At 43.4% G+C, this 26,875-nt stretch overlaps 1 protein-coding gene and 1 long non-coding RNA gene across 4 annotated transcripts; one reads left to right on the plus strand and one right to left on the minus strand.

The window, feature by feature from the left end:
- The first annotated feature begins 222 nt into the window (after window positions 1-222).
- LOC121342341 lies at window positions 223-23,231 on the plus strand. 2 transcript variants are annotated; one of them, XR_005953544.1, is made up of 4 exons: window positions 223-387; window positions 2,244-2,331; window positions 8,452-8,576; window positions 23,106-23,231. It is a non-coding gene; the product is annotated as an uncharacterized LOC121342341 (long non-coding RNA). The 2 variants fall into 2 exon arrangements; XR_005953545.1 differs by lacking the exon at window positions 8,452-8,576 and having other exon boundaries at window positions 23,106-23,209.
- On the minus strand, window positions 17,774-26,875 carry RASD2 (RASD family member 2). 2 transcript variants are annotated; one of them, XR_005953543.1, is made up of 4 exons: window positions 26,740-26,875; window positions 23,011-23,290; window positions 20,373-21,063; window positions 17,774-17,869 (listed from the first exon to the last, which is right to left on the minus strand). XR_005953543.1 is itself a non-coding variant. In XM_041416702.1 (3 exons), the coding sequence occupies exons 2-3, from the start codon at window positions 23,279-23,281 to the stop codon at window positions 20,534-20,536; spliced, it is 801 nt and encodes a 266-aa protein (XP_041272636.1). In that variant the 5' UTR covers window positions 23,282-23,290; window positions 26,740-26,875; the 3' UTR covers window positions 18,720-20,533. The 2 variants fall into 2 exon arrangements, 1 of the variants encoding a protein (XP_041272636.1); XM_041416702.1 differs by lacking the exon at window positions 17,774-17,869 and having other exon boundaries at window positions 18,720-21,063.

A 26,875-nucleotide genomic window follows, 5' to 3' on the forward strand; every position in this document is an offset into this window, starting at 1 on the left:
GGAAGCAGATATCCATGGAAATCAGTCAAAATGAGCTCTTGTTGCTGTGCAAAGGGTGGGCTCTGTTCTGCTCAGCAACAGTTACCAAATTCCTGCCACATGGGCTTTTTCTCCTTCTTCACTGGTTTGGAGCTTGGTGCTAGGTTTCCTGGGGAAGTTTTGCTGCCATTTAGAGTCCCTGTTTCATATTCACTCTCTTTCATTTCTCCCCCTTACAGGGCATTCATGGAGGAGACACTGCTCTTCTTGTGGCCTCTGCATCCTCAAAGATGTCATGGCTAAATCCACGTGGTATGACTGCCAGCCATGGTCCCCTGTTAACAGTAGCAAACTCATTCTCATCTCCGCAAGTGTCCTTAAACAAGAACTGTGAGGCTGCATGGGTGGGTAAGTGTTGCAGGAAATCAGGGGGGACCAGCCAGACACTTTTATTTGGGGAACTGTTGAGATGCTTTGGTTTGTTTGTTTTTTTTCCTTAATAAACTGTTTTATTTAAATCTCATCCTCTGCACTTGGCTGACTGGTGTCAGAGCTGGCCAAGTGCAGGGTTTCTCTGCCTAATAGGATACCATAGATGGCTATTAAGAATTCTGGATAGGAAATTTTTTGGTACAAATTACTGTGTAAAATAAGGCTCATATTTACAACAAGAGTTGTTCCCAGTTAGGCTGTTCTTATAGGAGTGGGACTGGAGCAAACTGAGAAAAGAGCAAAAGATGCACCGGGTATGCCTAAGAAAGCAGAGTGGTGTCCTTGCAGTGTGCACTGACCCTTGTGGTCAGAAGTCCATAGAAAACCCTCATAAGTCCATACAGGGACCAAACCTGTTCAATATTAGTACAATTTAACAGTAATGGCCCAGGTAGTGGGATCAAGTGCATCCTCAGCAATTTTGCAGATGACACCAAGCTGAGTGGTGCAGTTGACACACTAGTGGCAAGGGATGATACCAAGTTCTGCTCTACTCCTGTGCTGTGCACTGTTGGGTCCTGAGAAAACTATTCTATGGAGGAATTAATACAACTGCCCCATACGGCCTAAACTAGTTGTCATGACATGTCTTGTTCATTTGCTTATTTTTCCCTGAGTAATTGGGATTTGGCCTGCGACAGAAACAGAAATGGGAAGCATATTTGCCCACCCTGGCTGCAGAGAAAGACTGTAAATGGTGACATTAGTAATAGTTTGAGTCATGTTTGGTACCACAGCACAGATGGGTCAAGAACAAATTCTCTGGGAAACTGAGCAAAGAAAAATAAGAAAGGGAATAAAAAGCACTTCAACTAGCACTGACTAGTTCTTCTTTCTTGTCATTACTTCCTTGGGATGTTGTCACATACCTTACTGGAGGAGATATTGTTTGGCCCAAGAACGTGGGATTTCTTCCTCCCAACTCTTCAGTAAATCCTAAAGTTCTTTTCAAACCAAGATTGTTCTAAAGCTGGGATTCCTGGCTCAGACTCTTTCTTCCATTCAGTTAATTGTTACTGTCCAATGTCCCAGATGTGGAACAGCTGCTCACACAGCAGCATCTAGCCAGATGTTGGAGATCTGATTAGACACTGAAATGAGAACTGGAACCACGGAAAGGACATTTATATCTTCAGATTCAACATGCTTCTTTATTACAGACCTCGTGGTGGGCTATGTCATTCCACATTCAGATGGTTTCAGAGTTTCATTGTAGAACATCTTCCCCAGCCTTCCACAGGACATCATTTATTAAAAAAAAAACAAACCAAAACAACAACAACAACAACAACAAACCCAAAAAAACAAACAAACAAACAAAACAAAACAAAAAAAAAAAACCAAAAAAAAACAAAAACCAAAGAAACAACCCACCAAAAAACCACAACTTCCTCAATGTAAACCTTTTGATGCATTTGAGGTATCAAAATATCATCATATAATTTTTATTATAATTTGTGGAGGAATGGCTGAGTGTTTGGACAAAGCACAAGAGACAAAAGATAAATAGTCTGTGCTCTGTAGACAACCTTGCTGAGCTGACATTTGTTGCCAGTAAGGGTTGCACTGAGATAATTTCCCAATAAGGTAAAATTAATCTGTTTCACTCCCCATGAATGTAAAAAAATAAGAGCATAACTATCATTCCTTAAGTCACCTGAGAAGACCACATCCAGTTTTGTGGTGCAGCTTCTAAAGTTCCTCTAGGAAAGCTGGGTGTAAGCACAGCCTGCCTGACGTGCAGCTGTTGACTCCTGCTGTTTCTCTTGTAGGCTTAACCTGCTCCAGAAAGGGACAGTCACTCCAACCAAGGACAGACTTTGCTCATTTGGCTCCAGATGCTCCATCCTGCTGCACAAGGTAATGTGACATGATTTAATAACAGGCCTCATATACTCAACACAGCTTTAAACTGTCAGACACAAAATACACTCAAATGGATCTACTTGTTCTTCACATAACTCCTTTGGGTAACTGTGAAAGACAGTGTGCTCAGTCTGTAGGAGTAGGCACCATAACACAAAGGACTTCAATGAGTGATTCTAGCAAGTAGAAGGTGTCAGGATAGGAGGTGGCTTGGCTTAGAAAACAGTCAGAGAAAGGAGATGAGCACTGCAACAAAACTGGATTCAGTTGCAGAAAATAGTCCCAAATGACACAGTTGACATTAGTTTCATTGTGAGCTCAACTTGAAGTTTATGGAGGGAAATTTTTTAGGGAGGCTGTATTGAAGGACAGAAAAAATTGCCCCAGATGATACAGATCATCTCTACTACTTTCTAAAGAAAAAAAACCCCAAATCTATTTTTCTAATGTCATCTGAGGAGCACTGAGTTATACATAAGATGTAGTGGTTGATACTGTCACAACAGACTTCCCTCGTTTTGCTAGATGTAATGGGTTGGATTGCCAGATTTCCAGTCAAGCCAAACAGCATCAAACCATTCCCTGTGAAAAGTTCAAATGCAAATGGTCATACTCTGTCAGCAGTGAGTCATTGCATCAAGTCCAGTGACTAAGAAGGTCAAGAACAATTAATTCAGAGACGAAGGCTTTCAGTTCTGCTGCCATACTTCAGCTTGGAATAAAACTTGAGAACTCATTTAGTCCTCTTCTCTTCCTGAGCTTTGGGATCATCATCATTTCTCTGAAAGAGAGCCAAGCACTCTGAGGTGAGCTACAAAGGACAGTAGCTGCCTGACAGCTGCTCACAAGGACTTTTATTTTGCCTTCCCTCTTCATTTGACCAGAATTTCCATGATTGGTCATGGAAACCTTCCTGTAACACTGCCAAGGCAAGCTGCCCATAGATGAAGACCTTAGCGATATCCAATTCCTCAGCTGAGAATTTTCCCACCTGGCATATGCAGCAAAGGAATGGTTGCTCAGGCTTTTAGTTACCAGCACGCCACCGGACTTTACAGCGGTTAGAGCACGATGTTTAACAAACTGACGTTTGTTGATTTGAGTTTGTCAGAAAATTGGGGGAAAAAAGTGGGAAGGCTGGGCCGCCGGGAGCCGCAGAAGCATGCCGAGCCTTGCGGCCGAGGGGCCGCCCCAGGAGCCACCGTGTTTGCACAGCGGGGTGCCAGCCTCGGGGCCTCTGAGGGGTGGGAGCCGCAGCTCGGGGGACGCTTTCAACCCGCTGCTCAGGCTCATGACTGCTGCTGAAACGCTGGGAAGCGCTTTCCCGGCCTTTCAACTCCCCCACCCTCCAAATAATCCAGTTAATCAGAATTTCTGCATTATGTGCAGGAATTCGCATTTTGGTGACACTCCGGGGGGGATGGAGCTCTGGGCACTGGCGGGCGCCCTGGCGCGGACATGGCGCGGGGCCGTCACTGAGGGGGAGCCGCCACGAGATGGCGCCCTGGCGCCTCGCGCCCCCGCCGAGGGGGCCGGGTGATTTTTCCTCCTTTTTCTCTCTCCCTCTCCCTCTCTTTTTTGGGTTTGTTTTTTATTTGGCTTCTTGCACCCCTTCCCCGTCGTCTCCCACAGACAGCCCGGGGCGCTGTGCGGAGCTGTGGAGGCGGCTGAGCAGCGCAGAGCAGCGGGGGGATCCCGGCTGCCAGCCGTGGTGGAGGAGTGTGAGGGTGGCTCCCTGGATGGCCCCCGGCAGGGAAAGCGTGCTGGCCCATCCCTTTGCTGCTCCCACACACATCCCCAGCCCCTCTCCTCACCCGCAAGAGAGGGGCAGCGCGCTGACACTCAGCGTGGCTCAAATCCGTGTTGAGCGTGGTGTAGGAGAATTCCATCTCCCCTCTCCTTCCATCCTCTGGCACTCACTGACACCTCCACCTGCCCCACTGACCTCTCCTGCGTTTTTTGGTTGCCCTGTACCAAAGGCTCAGGTGTTTGCAGATGAGGGACAATGAAATGCAAGAGGGTGGAAATCCTGATGAAACCCAGTGCCAAACCAGCTGGGCAATTCTAGCTCAACACTCTGGCAAAACATGCTTTTCCAGGAGGCTTTTTGGTTCCTGGCAGCCTGGGAAGGATGGGGACCCTACTCTCCATCAAACTGCAGCATTTACTGAAGAGTGGTAGTCTTGAGCTATTGAAAATGGATAAGCCCAGAAGAAAGATGTGGCACGAAAACAGGCCAAGAAATCACACCTGCCTGACATGAACCTGCTCTAAGCAGCTTCCCCTTCCTTTCTCCATGTGTCCTGCTGTCTTCACTAACTCCAAGGAATGATTTTCCATGAGGCTGTAGGGATCTCTGCTGGGCAGAATGATCTGTTCTGTGAACGCTCATTTTTTTTTCCCCATTACAGGTCATTTGTTGGATGCACTTCATTACAGGTGTGAGCTAGATCGTTGTTCTAGCCTCATCATAAAACTTTTTACTTCTCTTGACTGTCCTTAAGAGCACTCAGAAACTCACAGGGCCTGCTTGGTGTTGGATCTTCTGAGCTCTGCAGCTTCCCTTAAAAACAGATCTTAGGTCTATTGAATTACAATGGCATGAAGGTCTTTGAGACAAAAGATGGAGTGGAAAATGTGATAGCTGTTCTGCAATTTAAAAAACAAAGATAAATAGCAGATTCTGTTCTTTGTGTATTGGAGGCTTAGTGTGTAGGAATTTACAAACTCAGTTAAAAATAAACCAACCCCAAACTGATTAACATGAAAAGTCAATTAAAAAAAAAAAAAAAGAAAAAAGAAAGAAACAAAGAAAGCAAGCTTCTAAAGTGTAGGAAATGAAATGATTTTTGGAAGCATCTTTTCCCTTAATTGGGCATCTATTTCTAGATGGAGTCATTTGTGCACAGAATCCAGCTGTATGGCTTTTGTTTGGCAGTGAAATGATCAGTTCCTGAAAGTGTGAACGTCATGTGGAGAACCCCATCCCTGCATTGAAAAGGACTCCTGCCCAAGCAGGGCTTTGCTGGGAGTGTCAGAGGGTACAGAATCAAGCTGTGTTGTAATCCCTAATTGTATGCATTCACATAATGGCCTTCTAAGGGTACTGGTGGCATTGTGGGTTGTAGTTAGTGGCCCAAGAGGGGGATGGAAGTCCATGTGCCAGGTTAGTCCAGGATCTGCTGCTTTTATGAGAGGCCAGAGGAGGTGGGTCTGGGTGTAGGCAGGACAGGCACTGGGCAGCCCTGCTCCTGCAGCTCCCCTCGCCTCTGCCAGGGCTGTTGAAGCTGGCTGGGGCTCCTGACACACTGGCTGGGGGCTGGTGACTAATGCTGGGATGTGCAGCTGCTGCTCCAAGTACTCTCTTTCCCCTGAATGACTGCAGGAGGATCTGTCCCTACCCTTAAGAGCTCCCTCCTAGCCCTCCATTGCCTTTTACGTCCTCTTTCCCTTAAGGCTTCCTTTCTCACATCAAAATGTAGCTGTCCAGGCTCCTCATCCCGCAGATGTCAAAGCTCGTAACACTCCGACGATATGCCTCTTTCAAAAGCCCAGTCCAACCCCATTGCAAACCTCCCTACTTACTCCCTTCTTCCACTCAGATCTCACTGCCATCAGTGGAAGTGGTTCAGGCTCACTATTGTTTGACTTTGGGGTATTAGGGCTCCCTGGACCCTTTTCCCAGCATTCCTAAGCCTTACAGTACCTATTTCAGCAATATTAACAGCCTAGTTTTGCAGAAGGTGGAACCCATGCCATACAGGTAAATCTCTGTCTCACTCCAGACAAGTCCTGCCTCCAAATGCACTGAATAACCACTATGTAACACAGATATTTCTGTCACACCCCAGTCTGAGGTATAATTGATGTTCTTTGTTCGCAGCCAGATAAAATTTAGGACCTTCCAACGCCCATTTCAACTCAATAACATCCAAATAAACCCTTCACAGGATGTGAACACAGCTCCAATTCCCAGGCATGCTCAAGTTTTGGAGAGATTCCAGTTCAGTTCTTTGCAGCTCCACACCATTTCTAGCTACTGTGTGTCACCTCTTCTTAGGCCAACATTTACCAGAAGACTTCTCCATCGAGCTTCCAAGATGTTGGCTGTCAATGTGCAGACGTGAAAACCAGCCTCCCACTTCTCTCCTTCTTCCTTCCCTACCTCTCTATCATACTCAGAATCCCTTGGGCTCCTGCCATGTGGAAATCATTCCATAAAAACAATCTAGCTGTCTCTGGTAGATGGGTATGGATGACCTGCTTTCACAGAGACCCTCCACAATAGTGCAGTTTCCTGGTATATCCCTCACCCCTTCACCCTGTGCTGTTTTACTACCAAGGCACCACACAGTGGTCCTAAAAACCAACCTACCTTCTCTCTTCTCCTCCTTAAACTAGACAGTTTCTTTTTTACATGAAATAAAAGCAGCCATGAAGCCATGAGTCCTTCAAGGAAAAGATGTGTTCCTCTCCTCCTCCCTCCACCTACATGGCATGAATCTTAGGCTGTGTTTTGCAAGTTTGATTTGAAGTAAGCTTCTTGCTTCTGTCAGAATCTGCCTCCGCGCCCTCTCTGCTCGTTCAGTGAGTGACACTAATCAGTGGTGTGGGAGGTAAGGACAATATCAAGTACCAAGGTGATTGACAAGCCTCACTCAGAAGGTACATGTACCCCAAAAGTTACATGAGGGTGAAATAGGCTGGATCAATCAATCTCTTTGTATCATTGCCCATTGCAGGCACAGTTTTTAATTTAAATTAATAGTTCACTGAGAAGAGAAGAAGAAACAAAGCAAGTTTTCCCTAAAAAAGCCCTATTTGTTGAAGATTTTAGAGTATTTTTGGGGCTTTTTCCCCCTGTTAGATGAGAAAATGCCTCCATATTAATCACAATGTGGAATCTACATGAAAAATCAGACCCTGCTGGGCAGGAAAAGATCCTCTGAATTATCTCAGTGGGAGAGCTGGCACTAATTTACTGCTGTTGTGCTCCAAGTACTTCTGATGCAAAAGATGAATGGAGTTGAAAGTTTGTAGCTTGACTTGCATGTACATGTAAGCTTTTTGGATAGCATCAGCTGGGCAATGTAAATTGGCATGAGACCCTTGACTCATGGTTAGTCAGTAATCTTGCCCTGTGTGACCTGCCCTCACACCTCATTTCTTTTTGAGCAGTCTTCCTTTCCTCCTCCCCACTACATATAGTTTTAGCTACTCCAGAGCCCTAGATGTAGAAATGTGCTGCTGTTTCTCTGCTATACCTTCCAAAAAGGTGAGTTTCATGCCTGTTGTAGTTTATTCCCATAAGTTTACCAATGAGCCATTTAATAAACTGAGACAGAGATGAAGGAAGCAGCCACAGCTCTCTTTGTCACAGAGATGTGAAGGATGATGTTGTTTCACACTATAAGCAGGTTGCATGAGAGATATTTCCAAACCCTGTAGTCTTGTCTACCCTGCTCCTTGAACAATACTGTAGGCTACAGCTGTACTAGGAAACTAAATGTAGGATCTTTCTCTGGCACTGAAACCAACGGAAATGGAAAGGTCTGGAATGGAAAGGTCTGCATTTACTTACATTAAACATCATTACCCTCCAGAAGAGGGTGGCTGTCTGCAAACTCCTTATGAAGAATTGTTCCTGGCCTGGGCTAAATCACAGACTGTTTAAAGACATTGTCTGGTAGGACCCCTCCTTGGTCTGGGTCAAAAAGTGACAGGGAATGTACTATAATTTGAGTGGGTGATTCAGTTCTGGAGTCTGGGAACACAACCTGGCACCATTTAATTTTTAATACAGTCATGACCAAGATGGCTCTTACTTCTGAGCATTTGATTTTATGAATTCTATAACACAGTTTCCACCTTAAAGCTCTTTCTTCTGTGTCAGGATGAGAGGTGACAGTGGACCAGAGAAGAAGGATAGATGGAGGCAGAATAAATCCTGATGGAGTGGAGCAAAAAGGAACACCAAGTGGGAATCTCCCATACAGTGTCTTCCTCTCTGCAGGGCAGAGGCTTATGTCACTCCAATTCCTAGCAGAACACTGGAGACTGTTATTGTCCAGGTGGGAAACTGTCCCAGCTTTCTTGGTGGCTTCTGTTTTGTAGTGCCCCTTTGCCTGAATGTGCATTTGCTGTTTCTGTGACGAGGCAAGGACTCTGAAGCTGTGGTCCCCAGGATGGGGAAAGCAGTTGAGATTTCTAGCCGAGGATGAGACCTATATTTCCAACAGGTAAGTTGTCTCTGTAACCACTGCTCAGCTTCTCAAGTTTTATGGTCAGATACAAAAGACCAAGTCTTTGGGGTATTAGTTTTCAGTGTTTTTGTTTAGCACTCAAGATCAACACCTCCAGCTTTTTGGGCTTGCATCAGATTACATGCTAGTATGGGCTCCCCTTGGCAACATACTCTCACAGCCTAATTGGAGGCACTGACTTTTGGAATACCTTGCATGGACTTGTGCTTTCACATCAACCCAGCAAGTCATAGGTCATTGGTGCCCAGCTACTACTGCTGGCCTGATGTCAAACCCCAGATCCCAGGAATAGCACTACTACTCAGTTAAAGGGGACATCTGACATACATACACCCTTATTTTTGTTCATCTGAGTTTGCTTCCTGAAGTTTCCTCTTTCCCTCTGGATTATTTCTGTTTGAGTAAAATGAAAGGTTTGGCTTTTGGATTTTTTTCATTTCTTTTCCTGTCTCCTCCTGAGAAAAAGAGTGGAGCCTGTAGCGTCCAGAACCCGAGCTCAGGAGCGCAGCACTGGAATGCCTCTCCTGGGTCAGGGTGTCCATTTCCTGACTGCAACACCCTATCATGTCACAAAAGGTCCTTCATAATGCGTCAAACTTATCTTTAAAAATAGTCAGGCTCTTGCCTCTGGCCTCTGGAACACAGGCAGAAAATGAAACTTTTGAAACTATCCCAAAGAGACATTTCCTGCCCACAGTACAATCTTCACCCGGTGACAGCCCCGTCTGCTTATTTTTTCCCATGTTTTGCCCACTTTTTTGTGTTTTCTCTTGTCTGCCCCTTCCAGGCTTCAGGAAGTAAATTGTCTTTCACTGTGTTGGGGTAACCTGAAGATTGACTCTTATCACCCTTGGCCTGACCTTTTTTGACAGGCTCAGTCCCTGGCAAAGAGGCAAGGCAGTACATCCCATCACAGAGCAGTTTCTGGCTTAATGCCCATATTCAGTTGGAGTCATGTCAAGGGATGAGCCTCTGACGTTTCCTGTCACAGCAGACAACTGGGGGACCAGTTATCATGTGTCAGGCCTTTGTGATGTTGCTGCCTTGCTGACATGGTCTCAAAGACCAGTTTGTCCATAAACTTGCCCTGGAAGCTTGTTAGGGTTGTGCCAACATAGTCTGGTCTCTCTGAGGCTACTGACCCTAAACTGTGGGCTCAGCTGTACTTTTCTGTAAGTACCCCAGAACCAAACTCTTTGAACACAGCACTGTTTATCAAGTGAGTCTTGCATAACTGCCCTGGTGTAGTTCTGCCAGGCTTCCAAAATGCTCTCACTTGACTTCTCACTTCTGAAGTTAAAACCATTTTGGCTGGCTGTACACTTATTTCTGGGATGGTCTGGGGCTTGGATCTGTTGGAGCGTATCACAAGTCCCTTTTTAGGGTATTATCACAAGTTTCATTTCTCTGCAGACCAAAACAGTTCTGTCTTGTATGGGACACAGACAAGATAAGCACGGTGACCTGGAATTTCAGTAAGATTCCTGTGATCTACACTCTTTACCATACAGTTTCTAATGCTTTGCCTGGCATCAGTGTTGACTTGTGTGAAGCAAGACAGGACAGGGGAAAACCCTCAGTTCTGGCAGTAATTTGTCACTCTGTGTGACATGGCATGAAATGACATCTGATGGCTTTCTGAGATGGAACACAACATATTGCAGAGGAGTCACTGCCATGGATACAAAAAGCCTTTGTCTCCTCAGTCACCTCCCTAGACGTACCAAAAGGGAATAGGCTGTGGAAGCCATATCTGTGGAGACTCTGGTTACAGGCTTGAGCATACATCGAGGACAAGGACTTAAAGCCATCAAGGAGGCACAAACATGGCACTGCAGTCTGACATGCAAAATGGGGAAGTATCTGGCAGTATCAGCACAGCTCAACAGAGCCATTTGATTTCCTCTTGATTCTGGCTAAGCAGAAAAAAGAGGAACCTTTCACTTGAAGTTTACCAGGGCTAGAAATAACAGGTACACTCTTTTCCTTCTGGGCTTTTTGTAAAAACTTGGAGTGGAATAGAAGAGGACAGGACCTTCCTAGTTAAGAATAGTGGTAGACACAAAACATAGAACTAATTTAGAGATAGTTTTATCACTCACTTGCTGATGATGTTCTACTGTGTTTGGGTCCTGGAGGACCCCACATATCTCTAGTCAAAGCAAAACTGGCTGCTTTATATGTTCTTGCTTCATATTCTCCTATAGCCAATGAGGTAAAAGATAGATGTAGGGAATACAGAGTCAGACAAATGCAGGTGGGAGCACAGATTATGCCTGGAGTTCTACCCTCCGTTTTCTTTTAATTCTTGGTGGACAAAAAGATACTATGGGAAAAAATGCAAACTGAACATTTCTCTTGGGAATACACTCCTTTTTTCAGTTCTTTTAAGAAACAGAAAGCTTCTCTTTTTTTTTTTTCTTAGTTTTTCTAATGTTAATGAATGACAAAGCAGAAGGGCCTCTCAGACACTTCTTGTTTTACTAAGAAAACTTTCACTGCTAAAGCACCTCTCAGCCAAAGTCACTTATTTTTTCAGTTTTCATTTTAGTGGAAATTTGTTTCACAACAGTATTTCCTCCTCATAAATCTCAGTCCTTAAATGATCCTTCTTCACTCAACCAGTTTGGATGAAGTTGAAAAAGTGCTTAAGTGAGCCTAAGCTCATTTATTTTTCAAAAGTCAATTCAGAGTCTGAAGTTCCATGGAAAATCATCAAAACTCAAGGCTCCTTAATTAATGAGGTGGTTTCAGACATTTTCCTCTTTGGCAGAATTCTTGTCTAAAAAGAGAAAATTTATTGGGGAAGACGTGAAGTCTCAAGAAGGGATAGAAAACATCCGTAAGGCTCTCCCTTGAGCCAAGGGTGTTAATTTCTTACAAATCTGCTCACTGTCTAGCAGAGCACAGTGTCCTGCTGCTGCCTGGGCTTTCTCCATTGGCTGGATTTTTTTTTTGTCTGTGAGGGTTTTACCATGCAAGGGCCCCCCTTTCTCCAATGATCATCCTCTGGAGGGAAGAAACAAAATTTTAGGGTACTGTGAACTGTTTTGTCAAAGCCTGTGCCGGAGGTATTCCTCTCTGTGAGATTAAGATGAAACTGCAGCTTTTGCATGGGCTACAGCTCTACAGTGGGGTCAGTGAGGAGTCTTTGTGCTTTTTCACTGCTTTCAGATTTAAATTCTGTAGATGGATAAAAATGTCTTGTTCCATCAACTTGTATTTCAAAGTGGGTACATATCCTGCTCATAGCAGTATATGATGCATTTCTTTCTCCTGAGATCTATGGGAGGTCCCAGATCACAGGCAGAAGTGGGACAGACATTCCTTGAGGCACTATCTGGTCAGCAAAGGAAAGGGCAGTCAGCAGGCCTTTGCCACGACTTGGTAATGCCAGCATGGCTGCCTCACTTCCTGCCCTGGTTCAGATTTCACGATAGCCTGGTGTAAGAGAGCTTCTTTGCCTGTCTCAGGACACAGTCCAGAGCTAGGTCTGAACAACCATGGGCCACAGCTGTCTTGGGGCTGGCCCCACAACTGGGCTACAACATGCCACACAGACACTCTGTTTGCCTAAGAGAAGTCTCCTCGGCAAGGACAGCTGGGAAACACTGTGAGGAACCAGCGCAAGCATAATATTTTAGCCATTCCATGAGCTTTTTGGAAGCAGTGCTTAATCCTTACACCTGCTTTCTCTGTTTCAGTGAGACCACCTGAAGGAAGAGCATTACTAAATTATAATAGGTCTTGGTGCTGCTACTGCCACAATGTAGTAGTTCCTAGGTCTTTACTGAAATAATTAGATCTCAGATGTTCACCAGGAAAGTGGTGGTTTAATACTGCATACAGCAGCTTCTTCTCACTTTAGGTTGCAGATAAGATACTGATAGGAAACAGGTAGAAGCCATCATAGGATATAAGACAGATGCTGTGTAGTACAGGAGATAATGAGCAGGACTGCCCTTGTGTTTGCATACATTGGGATTTCCTATTTGTTGTGCATTTGTATATTGTCTGGAATAATGGGGTCCTGGTCTGTGGATAGGACTCCACAATACAAATAAATAGCACTATGGCTGATGGCAGGACTTGTGTAACTGCCCCAAAGTTGACAAAAGTTGCAAGCAGTCTGAGTCAGTGCCATTGTGTAAGGAGATAATTTCTGCTTTGACAGTGTCGTGGCCAGCTGGAATTGTTCTCTCTGGTAATTGGCAATCTGGATTTCTCCCAGATGGCAGCATCTCATAAAGAGTATCTGAGAAGAGCTCTGCTCCTCACTTTAATAAGACTCCACAAGAGAGCTGTTCATCCCTGTCACCCCTTATCCATTGCCTCAGGCAGGTCTCCCATCAATTTGCAGAACAAGTCATTGCTCTCTGTTTATTTTTCCTTTTTTATTTCTTTTTAGAAACTTCTATTTATTACCTTGGCAGTGAGCCACCCAGCAAGGAACAAACTGTTTTGTGACAGAAAAGATGACACATTCTGCCCTGGACCAGCCAAAAGCACTGCCACTGATCTTACCCATGCCATCATCTAACCCCCTCAGGTTGTGTTTAACAAGGCTGTATTTTCCTGAGACACTGGTTTTTCTAGCAGAGGGAGGATGAGAGAAAATGGTATGCTGTGCATCCATCCAAGGGTCCCTGAGCTAAAACCTTTCCACAGCACACTCCTGCTTAGCACACAGATAGGTAGTGGCTGAGGGACAGGGGCTTGCCAGTGTGTCATTTTAATCTATAGCTTTTAGGACTTCCCAGCTCAGCAGATGCTGATGAGAACAAGCCTGTAGGTAGAGCAGAAACGAGGGATTATGCAGAGTGCAATTGCTCTCCCGTGTAGCTGGCACTGCAGCAGCTCAGCTCCTGATTGGGGTGATATTTGTTTCCAGTCTGCCTCTTCACCTTTTAACGTGTTTATCCATCATGTGGTACCCAAGTGCCTCGCAATCCAGATGATGTTTATCCTCTCTCAGCTATCCCATGAGTGCTATTTGCCCTCTCTCAGAGATGGGAAAGCAAGACACTGATTTATTTAAAGGGTGTGGAAACTGGTAGAACTCTTCCTAGGGGTGGTTAGATCTCTGACCTGAAGAAGACAGAAACCCATGTTACCTAACACTCAGTTATTTTACCAGCTTGAGCTTACTTTAACTCTGAAACTCCTGAAAGCTTTTCAAAGACATTGAAGAGCTAGTTGGGATGTGTCACAGTCCTGATGCTAGTGGGTTCTGAAATGCAAGATGCAGCTCCACTGCTGGAAATGTGATTCTTGTGGTTTGTTGTGGCTTTAGTAGAACAGAAAGACCACAAGTCCCAGTGTAATAGAATTGCCCAGTTTTCCAGATAAGGTCCCAATGTGTGAAGGAATTGTTTCTTGCAGCAGGAATTGTCCATCACCACCCCTTCATTGACCACAACTCTGGAAACTGTAGGGTTTTTTTTGTTTTGCTTCTTTTTAACCTCAAAATATGGACTCAAGAGATATTGTTACGAAAAAATGCAAAATATTCAATGTTTTTATGTGTGAATTAGCGTTCTGTACTAACTGCTGAAAGCCAAATGCTTGTGAGAGGGCACTCTTGAATAAATACAGTCTATCTGAAATGCCCCTAGGTCAGAGTAATATGAGGACATATACTCAAGTTGGACTTTTTTTCCTTTATGTTATTTTACTTTGCTACATGATGTCCTGAAACGCAGTGGCCTTATTCATCTTTGTTGTCATGTTTAATCTGAACTGATAATCTCAGTTAACCACCCCAGTTAAAGCACAGGACCCATTTGCATTAATGAGTCATCAAATACTCCTGAACAATAAACAAATGCACAAAAAGCTGCTCATGAACTATTCACCAAAGGAGCTGTTTGCTCCAAACAGTCCAGGAATCTTTGTGGAAATGCTGTGAAAGCCAGGGTCTGACTTAAGAAGTCTTGTCTCTGTTGTTAGTGGTTTGCTGGGAGGGGACCAGTGAACTACCAACCCTCCACTTGTGGGACTGGGAGTCTACAGTAGGACAGACAGTCTGAGGAAATTTCTTTGAAGCAGACTTGGGTTCAGGGTCCATCACAGAAACAAGTGTTTGGGATCAAGAAAACCCACTGGCTCAGTGGGCCTAGCCCACTGCCAGCACCAGGTTATCCCTGCTGGCCATGTAGGTTTCAGTGTTTTTCACAGTGTTTTCCTAATGGGACTTTCCTGACATCTCTTAAAAAAATTTTCCAGTAGATTCCACTGCCTGAAGATCTGCTCTGCTGTCTTGCCTACATTTTCCTGCTTAATACTCCTGTTTCCACTGACCTATCCCCCTGTCCAACTCTAAAAAAAGAGCTGTCTCAGTTGTCATCTCCACCTCTCAAATACATCAAGGGGTTTTCAGCCAGGCTCTCTCAGAGTTTGTTTGCCTGCATAGCACAGAATTATCCCTTTCAGAGTTTTCTTAAGGCTTACTCAAGTCAATCCCCTTACGCTCATAAAATGTTTTTCTTGCTAGTTCTTGGTCTCTTTCCAAGCTGTCAATAACTTTCTAGGAACACGATGCCTGGGACTTGGTGTCGTTCTGCTCGCTATGGATGACCAATGATGGTAGAGGCAAGGAAAGGTCTTTGGCTGATGTTGCCATGATGTCAAAAGGAAATGTTTCTCTGAGAAATCTCAGGCTCAGACTGAGCTTGCCAGGCATGGGGAAGAGTGGAGATGGTCAAGGCTCACGGTTAGTTCTAACCATACCTGCTGAGTACAGCAGTTGGTTCATAGCACTTTGCCGTGTGTATTCCCCATATCAGGCGCTGTGCCAGGGGCAATGCCCCAGCTGACAATCACATCATGGAAACGGAAATCATGCAATAAAACTTTCTTGTCTGTGGTAAATATCCATCCCACAGCTTTACAAGACATAGAGTAGTCTGCAAAGCAGCACTGGCTGGTGGTCTTTGTTTCTCCACATAAGAGAAACTGAAGGGAGGAAAATTTCCCATGAGGACTCAGAAGTGAAAGATCTGAGCTGGGCAGAGCTACTGTTACTCATCTTCCCCCTGCAAATTCCCTGCTCTTTCTGAGTGCAGAGAAAAGGCTGTTGCTATAGAAACCAGTGGGGGAAAATGTACATTTTATCATGTTTTATATACTTTTTCAAGGAGATCCTTTAATCTGAGCCTGCCACCGTGTAATTTTACAGAAACAATAATGCTAATAAAACCCCTGAATGTAACATTGATTTCAAATCAAATCAAATAATCATCAGTTACTTCAAAACCACTTTTTCTTGCAACCTTCTACCTTAGCCAAGATACTAGGACAGGGCTAGCAAAGCAGCTCATAATAAGGTAGATGACAGGAGAGTAAATCTAAGGCAGAAAAAGGTGTAATGAGAGGTGGGAGGTGGGTTCTACACAGCAGTAAGCAGCAGCTAACATTTGAGGAAGGACAAAAAGTCTAAATAAAATGTCTTCTTTTTGACTTGTGCATAGAGAAGTATGAAATAAAGATGAAAGGGACATTTTATAGCTTACATTCTAGTCTATCTTTTTGATTATTTACCTGGACAACCTCCTGTTGCTCACCCTTTGTGAGTACCCTTTTGAAGCTCTCTTGTGCTGCCCTTTAAAAAATTATCCCACCATTTCCTACTTGCCTTTGTGGAAGACCTTTGACCTCTCAAACAATCAGACATATTGGACCCCAGGGTCTCAAGGAGGCAGTGCTCTTTGTGAGGCTGCATCAGGCTTGCCTGGTGGCAGCAGCTCTCCTGGGGATCCTTCAGAGCAGAAACCTAATTTAATCCTTTGGATGTCAGAACAGGCCTTCATTCTGTCCTCTCCACCCTCAGATTGTTTTCTACTTAATTCACCATGATCACTACTTCCTTCCTGATTTGTACTGACCCTGTGTCTTGATTAGATTTTTGCCAATATTTATCGTAGCTCCTATGTGTTGATTGGTAATTTCTTCAGGACAAGGACTATTTTGCTGTGTGCAGCAATATAAGAACTAAATCTCAGTCTTGTTCCAGGGCTGTGATTGATCCTGAGCTGGGTCTCTGCTTGTTGTCCTGAAAGTAAATACAAAAAAACCCTAAGCAAGGCTTTGCGTCAGTAGTGATGGGGTTTATATACTGCAATGTGGAATGAGGTAGCTGTGGGAATAAAGCAAATTAATTATACCAGGTAAGACCAAGTAAGGGTACTCTTAGCATCTCTTCCAGACAGATTCCTTCCTCCAGACCTGCCCTTAGTCCTGTGCATTTTCATGGCTTCTTGGGTTGCAGTAAGTTCCATGCAGGTCTGTTGAATATCAAAGGTTAAAAAAAAAAAAAAAAAAAAAAAAAAAAAAAAAAAAAAAAAAAAAAAAAAAAAAAACAAAAAAAAAAAAAAAAAAAAAAAAAAAAAAACCAAAAAAAAAAAAAAAAAAAAAAAAAAAAAAACCCAAAAAAAAAAAAAAAAAAAAAATGAGGCTTCTCTTTTTGTTGGTGCCTCTGAGACCTGGCTGTAGGTCTCTTCTTTGTTCCTTTCAGGGTGTCACATGTTCTGAACACACATAATAAGAGTTTCCCATAAAGCTCTTCCCTTTTCTGTTCAACAGCCAGATGCATTCAGTGGTTAGCAGGAAAGAAACAATTCCTCTTTCCTCTTCCTGCCTTACCTTATGTCCCCTGTGCAGGAAGGTAGCCTTGCTCTCTGCTTCCCAGTCCCTGGCCTTTACACAGAACATAATGGCTGCTAACTGTGATTAAACAACTGATACACATACTGTCTGGTTTAGGGGCTGTAAGCACCTCTAGAGCCCAAATAATATATAGATATTAATAGAATGACTGTATTGATACAATAAAAGAAAAAAAAAAAACGTCTTCAGGAGCATGAAAATCTAACTTCAAAAGCAATTACCATCAGTAACAAAATGCAGTGTGAAGACGAGGATTACTTTAATAAGATTATCTGCTTATTGCCATTTGTTTTTTGTGGGTGACTATAATGCTGCTTCACCTTCATTCCCAGCCAGTTTCTCAGATGCTTCTCACCTTGAGCATTAGCTGGCCAAGGTGGACTGTGCAGCTGGGGCTCACTGGCATTCCTGTGGCATCCAGCATATGTGAGCCCTGCTCTTTGGTCTTCAGCCTCCCCTACACTTGTGCCTCTTGTCACTGCAATGTTGGTTTTCCATGTTGGGTGGCTTTGTGCCCATGGTGGAAGAGGCAGGAATAGGAAAACATGGAAGGGTTTGTGGAAAACACACCAGGGAAATCTGGTGTGTTTGTGGAGATGGAAAGACTGGTGAAAGAAAGAGATGAAAAGACTGGTGAAAGAAAGAGATGAAAAGACTGGTGAAAGAAATCTGGTGTGTTTCTGGAGATGCAGAGAAATAGGGAAAATAATGGTAAGGTCAATGTTATAAGACAAAGACAGAGAGTTGATTTTGAAGGCTCTTTAAAAATTCAGCTTTATCCTGCAGGGCAGGGAGAGTGGATGCAGGGTCAGTAAGGCAGTGCATAGTTTATAGTGCAAGAGTTCTCATTTAGTATTCCAGAGTCCCTTAACCCAACCAATATCCATTACTTATGCCTTTCTCACTCCATCTTCAAACCCACTCCATGTCCTTGAGGCACTTTGGTGGGGAGTCTGTGGTGTGGTGAGGATGTGCTCAGGGGGACCAGGACTCACAGAAGTGGGAGGTACAGATGGTAACCTGGAGAGATTTCTGAGATAAACAGTGATGTCTCTGCAGAGACCACATTAAATTGCACCAGGGATCAACACATCAGCTCTGTGTAGGGAGGAGAGAGTTGTTCTCTCATTTTGGAGGCAGCATGGGAAAGATGTCTGCCTCTGCAGATATCTTTATATATAAGTTAGTGGTCAGAAAGATGATTGATAGATAGATATGGGTATAGACACAGTTCTGTTCCAAATAGGAAAATGTGTAGCCCCTGGTGTCTGGAGGACATAAAAGGCCCTTTCAGAACTTACTGGAGACCTCATCAGGACTCTCAGTCTGGTCTTAACCCAGAACTCACTTACCTAGATTTACCTGCACAACATGAATACAGGACTTTCCTTGTTATTCTTGGAGAAATTAAAAAAAAAAACCCAAACCAACCAAACAACCAAACCAGGACACAGCTAATAAATAAATCAGGTTTAATCATAAACCATATACATATTTATAGATAGGGAGGGAGAAGTGGTCAGAAAGGTGCTGCTCTGGCAACAGGAATAAAAGAACAGTGTATTTTACCAATACAGTACCAATGAAGGGTGGAGTGGAGTTGATAAATGAATATGGGACTTTGTATCCCAGAGGCTAATTTTTACAGACAATCATCATTCTTGGTTTCCTGTCAAATTATAGCACAAACTAGCTCACAGCTCTGCCCAGGACACAGCAAGGCAGATGTAGCCAAACACAGAACTTGAGGGTGAGGGAGGGACAATTTATCTGAAGATCTTTCTGAGGTATATATAACATATATATTCTACTGTTGTTTACTGTTTTGGGGCCATGCTTTGCCCACAGATATGTGTGCACACATCTCATTCCAGTCAGGAAGAGTGGCAAGCTCACATTTGAGAGAATATATTGGACTTTGAGGGCTACAGGAGCTCATCAAACAACAGAGCCAGAAGCAGAACAGGAAGAGAACTAAAGATAAGAAAGCCTGAGAAAGGAAAGAAGTGAATGGACAGCCCCAGATTTATCTGACCAGTCAGTTCAGTCCTGTTTGAACAGCTAGGACAAAGCTTCTGTTCTGAAGGACTAATGCAGTGCAAATGATCAAGGCAAGTTTTCCTGGACAGTGAAGGAAACCATGAACAAAATTACTAGAAGCATGTCAGTAGAAGAAATATGAAGGAGCTGGGCCTATAACCATTCAATTCTTATTTTTGAAAAAGAATCAAATCCTGCCTCTGAAATGGTCTGATTCTACATATAAGTCTGGTCACTCTCAGCTGATACAGGCAGAGGAAGAAATCATTAGTCCAGTGGCCAGAAAGGCAAAGGGTGGCATTTGTATTATGAAACTCAGAATTGGTGTGGCTGCTTTGAGAAACAACATCACACCAGGCTTGCAAAGCAGCCAAATGCATTGGCTTTTTGCAGAATAATTTCACTTTCACTCAATGTACATATTAGAAAGTGTTACAGAAGAAAACCACCTTTCACTGGTAGAAAGCAGATACTGTTTAATATCAAATGCACTTGCCATCTGATTTTGCTAAAAGCCCACCCCCAGACAATAAAAAAACCCCAACAAATCCCAAATAAAATCTATAATACAAACCAACAATCATGTCAATGTGAAATGGTAACTGTCCCAACAAACATAAAACCAATTTCTTAATTTAGGTGCCCTCAGAAGTGAGTGAAAATCATGCATCCATATATAGAGTCCACTCCCAATCTGGGAATGCTCAGTTAAGACTGCTGCTCTTTGAAATGCAAGTCCCACTTTTTAAAAGGAGAGCTCCACACATGCATGCACACATACACATGGGCACACAGAGATAAACACACACACACACACACACACACACACACACACATATAACCTCCTCTCTCTTAGTAAGAGCTGCATGCTGGGTCACTGTTAATGCCTTCTGTGCATTTTTGATCTATTTTCTTTGTAACAATAAGGTTGAAATGTCTTTACTTCTCAGGACTGTATTTTTCAAACAAAAAGGGGAATGAAGAGGAACTACATTACAAAGACAAAAAATCACTTGTATCTCAGCTGTATGATTATTCCCAGTCATCTTCAAGGATGATGTTATTTACATTTGTGACTCAGCAGAATCCACAGGAAGTTATCATTTCTCCGTGTTGGGTTTTCTCAATAAACCCGATGAGCCTGTTCTTTGCTTCCACAGACCATTTTTCTTTAAGGCACTGCATGTGGACGTTTGGACGTTGTCTTCAGACAGAAGCGCAAGCCTCCTTCACTGGACTGTGCATTTCTCTCTCTCCCTGGACTGCCCTTCCCTGAGAACCTTTGATTTGATATACTTCAGGTCACTGTTGACACTTGGCCGGCGTGCGAAGGGAGAGATCATGCCATAGGCGTCCATGTCCTTGACTCGGCGCATCCGGAAGGATTTCTGTTGGAAAGTGTCACCATACTGGATGGAGATTTTCCTGTGGAGGGAAGGGCTCATCTCATGAGGTAGCTTGGCCATACTGAAGAGGACATAAAACATCTCATCTACATTGGTGTTCTTCTTGGCTGACACTTCAAAGTAAGCACAGTTTTCATCACTGGAGACAAGATTCTCACCTTCGTCAGTGCGTACCTTGCGATAGATTTCACTGTGGTCATTTTTGTTGCCACAGATCACCATGGGGAGGTCAGCCGATTCCTTGGTCTTGTTCTTCAGGCAGGATTTGACCTCAAGGATCTGTTTCTGGAGTCGCTTGACCTCATCAAAGGATTCTCTGTTGTCCAGGCTGAACACCAGGATGAAAACGTCCCCTGCAATTAAAAAAAAAAAAAAGATACTGTAAAGGCTTGTTGATCACAGCCAGTTTCAGAGGAGCAAATTTTAAAAAAGCAATTATTTTATTTCCATCTCCTCCCCATATTTTTTGTTTGGTCCTTTGGCAACTATTCACTCAGCTGTACTTTAGTTCTTCTCATTTAACTCCCCACGTCTTTCTATAGTGCTATGGAAATTACTTTTGCCTATGATGTTATTCCTGTCATATCCAGTTGCATTCCTAGTTTGCACTGGGCTTGCAAGTTATTGCCTGTTTTTATCTCATTTGTAGACATGTTTCTATCTCAGCTCTGCTGCATTGCTCTTCTTTTTACTTCCCTTCGTTTGTATCTCTGTGTAAAACACATCCTGTTCTGACGCCAGAAAGAGTGAAGAGCTGGTAGCCACTCAGCCTTTACCCATTGATTACACAATACACGAAGGAACACCTGAACTGAAGCTTTACAGCTAATCAGTCCTGACCACTCAAGTCAGAAATGAGAGGTTTCTCGGTGCGCTCCGCTGTCATTGCATTTCCTTAAGAGAAACAGACCATGAAAAAATCCTAATACATAAATGACACACATCCCCTGGCATTTCCTTTTGACATTTCCTGACTTACAATTCCTTTTGCAAGTAGAAAATAAGGCAAATCATTGCCTGTTGAATGTCACTCATGTGGAACATGCTAAGAGAGCTTTCAGGGACTAAAGCTCACATTTGCATCCCAGAAACTGATTCTAGGAGCTCACTGAATATGGATTGTAGCCTTGTCAGATGTGAATGTCATGTTTCACTGGCCAGTTAGAAAGGTGGATGGCGAATCCAGAAATAAGGTTTGTTGTGAGCTGTGGCCGAATGTAGGAGTGTGCTCCTTGTTGACAGAGTGACAAAACTATCCTTTGTCTCCCAAAAAAGGAAAGAAGCCCAGAAGTTTCTCTCATCGGTTAGGTGAAAAGCCACCTCATAGGACCCAAGACTTCACCTCAGACTTAAGGGCAGCTACTTGGATAGAAGCCAAAAAAATCCCACCTGACCAGCTGGGTAGAAAAAGAAGAGAACAAAGGAACGGAGGGCTCTTGTGAGGTGTTTTTACCAGGAGCAGATCTCTTGCACTTGGGTCGGTTTTTCTGTTTGTTATTTTGCCTTTTATTAAACTTTTTTGTTTCCAACACTGCAACAGAAGCCATCCTGCTTATTTTATGCCCCCAAAAGTAGCTGAGCTATCTTGGATGTATTATATTTCATGTTCCGAGAGCTTATAAGACCTGGCTAGAGGAAGAAAATATAATAGCCGAATACACATCTGCTGTCACTTTTATAATTAAAGAATATATTTTAGCTCACAACAGGAACAGCTTGACAGTGAGAAGATGCAAAATGGTCCCACCACTTCCCCTTCTTTTCTCTTTAAACACATGTGATTAGATGCAGATTAAGAAGAAAGGGTAAAAGTAAAGCTATCCTTCTACTGGAATGTTAAATCAAGGAAATCAGGCTGGAAATTTTCGGAATAAAAAAATACTTGGGACTTTCTTGGTTAGAATTCTCTTTCTGTGCATTTTATATTTATTTTTCACTGTATGTGTCCTACAACAACATGATTAATTTGCCCTTTGCTGCTCTTTATACCCACAGAATTGCATTCAGCCATTTATTTGTGACATCAATAAATGGTGAATTTACAAAGTATGAAGTAAAGTACGAAGCAGGAGGGGAAGGTAGATGGATACGGGAAAATCTCAATTTCAGACCTTCACCCACTGGTCTTCTCCACTGTGGCTAGTGCATTCCTTATAGTGCTGGGAACATGCCAGCCAGGAAATATCTCTCTATAGAAATGCATCTTGCAGTAAATCAAGCAGTCCCTTCGCTATTTCCCAAAAACCAGTCATACCCAGGCTATACTTTTCACCTTTTGACCTTCCCCCCGACTTTCTCACCTGTTAGGATGGAAAGCCTCCTCATGGCAGGGAAAGGGTGATTCCCAGAGGTGTCCAGGATGTCCAGCTGATACATGTCTCCCCGTATGTTGTAGACCTTGCGATGGAAGTCCTCGATGGTGGGAGTGTACTGATCCTCGAAGCGGCCGTTGAGGAAGCGTGAGACGATGGAGCTTTTCCCCACCCGGGACGCTCCCAGCACCACCATGCGGTACGAGTTCTTGGCCGGCACGTTCAGGTTGCAGTTTCCACCAGACATAGTCTTCATCATTGCTTGGTCCTGAAAGAGGAAACAGCAGAGTTGGAGGAAAGATCAGAAACCAAACAGAGGGTAAAATAAGACAGCTCCTCAACACAAAAATGCAAAAGAGCACTCTGGAGCACAGTCCTGCACAACAGAGCAGAGTAATCAGTGGTCCATACAGAGATTTTTTTCAGTCTCATTTTCAGTGAGTAGGTGGTTTGTTTTGGTTTTGTTTTATTGTTGTTGCTGTTCTTTGTTTTCTTTTAAAGTAGTATAAAAATGAAGGCATTTACATTGAAAATAACATGCTTTGGAATTGTAATTTGCTCTTACATTTAAACATTAAGGGCTGAATTGATCTTTGCTGTTACATTTAAACACTAAGGGCTGAATTTATCAGCTGCTCTTCAACTGAGACACCAGGTTCCTTCCCACCATCTGTGTCACTTACACATTACCAGATTTTTCAGTAGAATTTGGTTCTCATTTAGATACATAAACACAGAGGTCAGATTCCCCAGTGCAGCCACTGCAGCTGCCATTAGAACCTAGATTGCTTCATTTGGTTGCCTAAATAGGAACTGTGCATAAGACTTATTTTCTGAGATCAGCCAAAAGTCAGACAGAAACAAGAATCATGCTTAACATCTCAGACATCTCAGTAACTTTAAATAGCTGGTCCCATGCAATATTCATTGCTGATGCAGGGAGCGTGAGCCACAAAATAGCACTGGCTGGTGATAAATTCAAAGATCTGTGCCTCCAGTGACCTTTGAGAAAACAGATTTTAATTCTGCTGTTTGGCCGGGTAGTGTGGGAACTCCCTATAAGCAAACTATCATTGTTGCAGCAGGATGGCTGTCAATGGGTGGAACTGCAGAAACACAGATTTTTTAGGAGCTCCAGTCTTTATACATACAGATGGTGCAGGCACCACTGGCTTTGCTAAGCACGGGTGCTAAGTACAGGCAGGAGGAAAGATGAAGGACATCTTAAATAGATATTAGACAAGATTTCCAACCCATGACATCTAAAATGAGTCTAGAGACCATGGAGACTGCATTTTGACACAGCACTCAGATGCAGGAAACTTTGGTAGGAAAGAAAAAGTGCTGCTCAGACCTTTTTAATGTACCAGTTCAAATGAACTGTGTGCTGAAAGAAAAATACAGCCCCTGTGTGGGGAAAGCTGACTGTTACAGCAAAGGAGGCACACTTTGGGCAGAGTTTATTTTGGTTACTAGGTTCTTATTAAAGAATATTCAAGTTCCCACTGTGCCATTTATTTAACTTAGGTGTTGTTTATTTAATATTACAATGCAAGTACTTTATGTACACAGAAAGATAATTTCTGGGTCCAGATCTGGATTCCTATCTTTCCCTTGAGTGACTTTTATCTCCAAAGCTTTTATGTAGCTGACAATTATCTCAGGGAAGAGCTTAAAATATTTTATGTTGTTTAACATGTGCTAAGCACCAAAGCAGCAGTGAAGGTACAGTCACTGCTAAATAAAGAAGTCTCTGGAATTCTGATCCAGCATCATTACAAGCTCTGTGCTATAGCCCAAGGAAACAGCAAAACACGACTCTTTATTATTATTGCCATAATTTGCAGCACAGCAATGGCATATTCAGCCCTACCTAATGCACAAAAGAAAATGCAATGCTCTCCTCGGAGTAGCTTACACTCTGAATTACATTCAGAGGGAAGGACAGCCTAATATTAGACCCAGATTAATGCTAGAACACAACTTTAGATGGGCACACACATGCAGAATTATGGTACTGTTGGGATTGCTGTGGCAGAAATGACAGCAAGGAGCACAGCTGGTATTTGAACTGGATTCTGTGTTTGTTTACCACAGGACCTGTCTCCAATAGTGCAGAAATACCATATTCAGTCTCTGAAACACTGCCATTTACACTATCCCTAGCCAGTCCAATACTGTTTTGCATCCATGGGCAGACAAAAAAATGCTTATTTTCACCCTCTGAGGCTTATTTATTTGGCGGAGAAGAGCAGGGAAACAGATGAGTTGTAAAAACTACAAGCGACTTCACCACCCAGGACCAGTATCTAGAGGTGAGGCAGCTCCTCAGGCCATGATGGACCAGTGTAGCTGCATGAGGGCAAGTGAACTGTGTGGTTTACACCTGCTAGAGAGCTTTTGCACTTTTTCTCTCAGTGCAAAAGCGTCTGGGAGAGAGCACAGTTACACATTTTGAGCAAATGCTTTTTATGTCCTGTACAAAACATGCGTGCTGAGGGACCTGACCACTTTACACTGTCCGTGTTCCACCTGCCAAGGCATTCAGCCAAGAGGACTCCTGTGCTTTCATAACTGCATTGCATTTCCCTCAGAGTCAAAATATGCTTTTCAGCATTTCGATTTGTGGAGTTGCTACTCATCACCTCTGCTGCAAACCTGACTCAGAGCGTGCCATTGAACTAGGAGCTTACATTTTTGTTTTGAGCCTTCTCTTCTTATCCCCTCAGTCCAGTTTTTCCCTAGCTCAACACAGTCTGTCTCCTTTCCTCTTCAGAAAAGGAAAGAAACTTCAGCCTTGACACCCAGGAGTGGCAGGGGGGAGCACAGGGCTCATACAGTGAAAAAGATTAAAGACAGTAGAAAGGAAACAGAGAGACACCACATGTTCATGTACTAAGTAAAGCAAAATCAATCAGAAGAGAATGAGGAGACAAACAACCTCCAGCTGGCTTTAATCTACATCTTTTCCTTCCAGTTTATTAAATGCTTAAGCATAGATTAATTCCTGGTGGTACCTTCTGCTTTATGTACTGGCTTGATGCTAGAAAGTTTATATTAGTATTTTATATAGTTACAGTGCAGGGATTTCAAAATGTCATAGAAATTCAGGCAATTAATGTTATCTCTAAATAACACTAAATTAAGGAAAAAGCTCATTTGCCCAGAAAAAGCTGAAACCGCAGTCCAAAATAAACATTAAACCCTATTTCTCTTGACTCCCTGTGTTATCCTCTACCAGCTAAGCACCATTTCCCTTTTTATAGGCAGGCATCAGAATGAATGACAATGAACCTGCTTTTGTATGCTCTGGAGAGCACTTGTACTGACAAATTGGAGCCTGAGCACCCCGAGGGAGATTACCTAAGGAAGATATTCTTTATTCAACCTGCCCAGAGCTATTGCACCTTAGTTTTCCATCCTCCCATCAGGGTGTACGCTCTCCCTACAGCTCCCCATTCATGAACAGAATTCTGAACTACCTCCCTTGCATGCTTCTGAATTCAGCTGCTGGTTGTGTTTCTGTTTGTCACCCCAGTTGTTAATCACTGCACCCAGCTAAAATGGACATAGGCAGACACAAACTGTAGCATGCATAACAGACCTGTCACTTCTTACTCACTACTAGTGTCCCTGTAATTTTCATGCACACCAGAATCACTCCTGTGGGATGTTTGTTTCCTGCTTTTCACCACAAACTCCGTGCTGATTTCTTACCTCTCTTTCCCAGGAGGAGCAGTCCTGGGTCTTGGTGCAGTCTGATGAAGTTGATAATTTTAATAAGAGGTGACTGGTGTTGTAAAAGGCTGTTGCTCTGTGGATCCCACACTGCTTATTCTGGGCTCAGTTCTTC

Source organism: Onychostruthus taczanowskii, unplaced genomic scaffold, assembly GCF_017590055.1.
Source record: "Onychostruthus taczanowskii isolate IOZ18803 unplaced genomic scaffold, ASM1759005v1 scaffold53, whole genome shotgun sequence".
NCBI lineage: Eukaryota > Metazoa > Chordata > Aves > Passeriformes > Passeridae > Onychostruthus > Onychostruthus taczanowskii.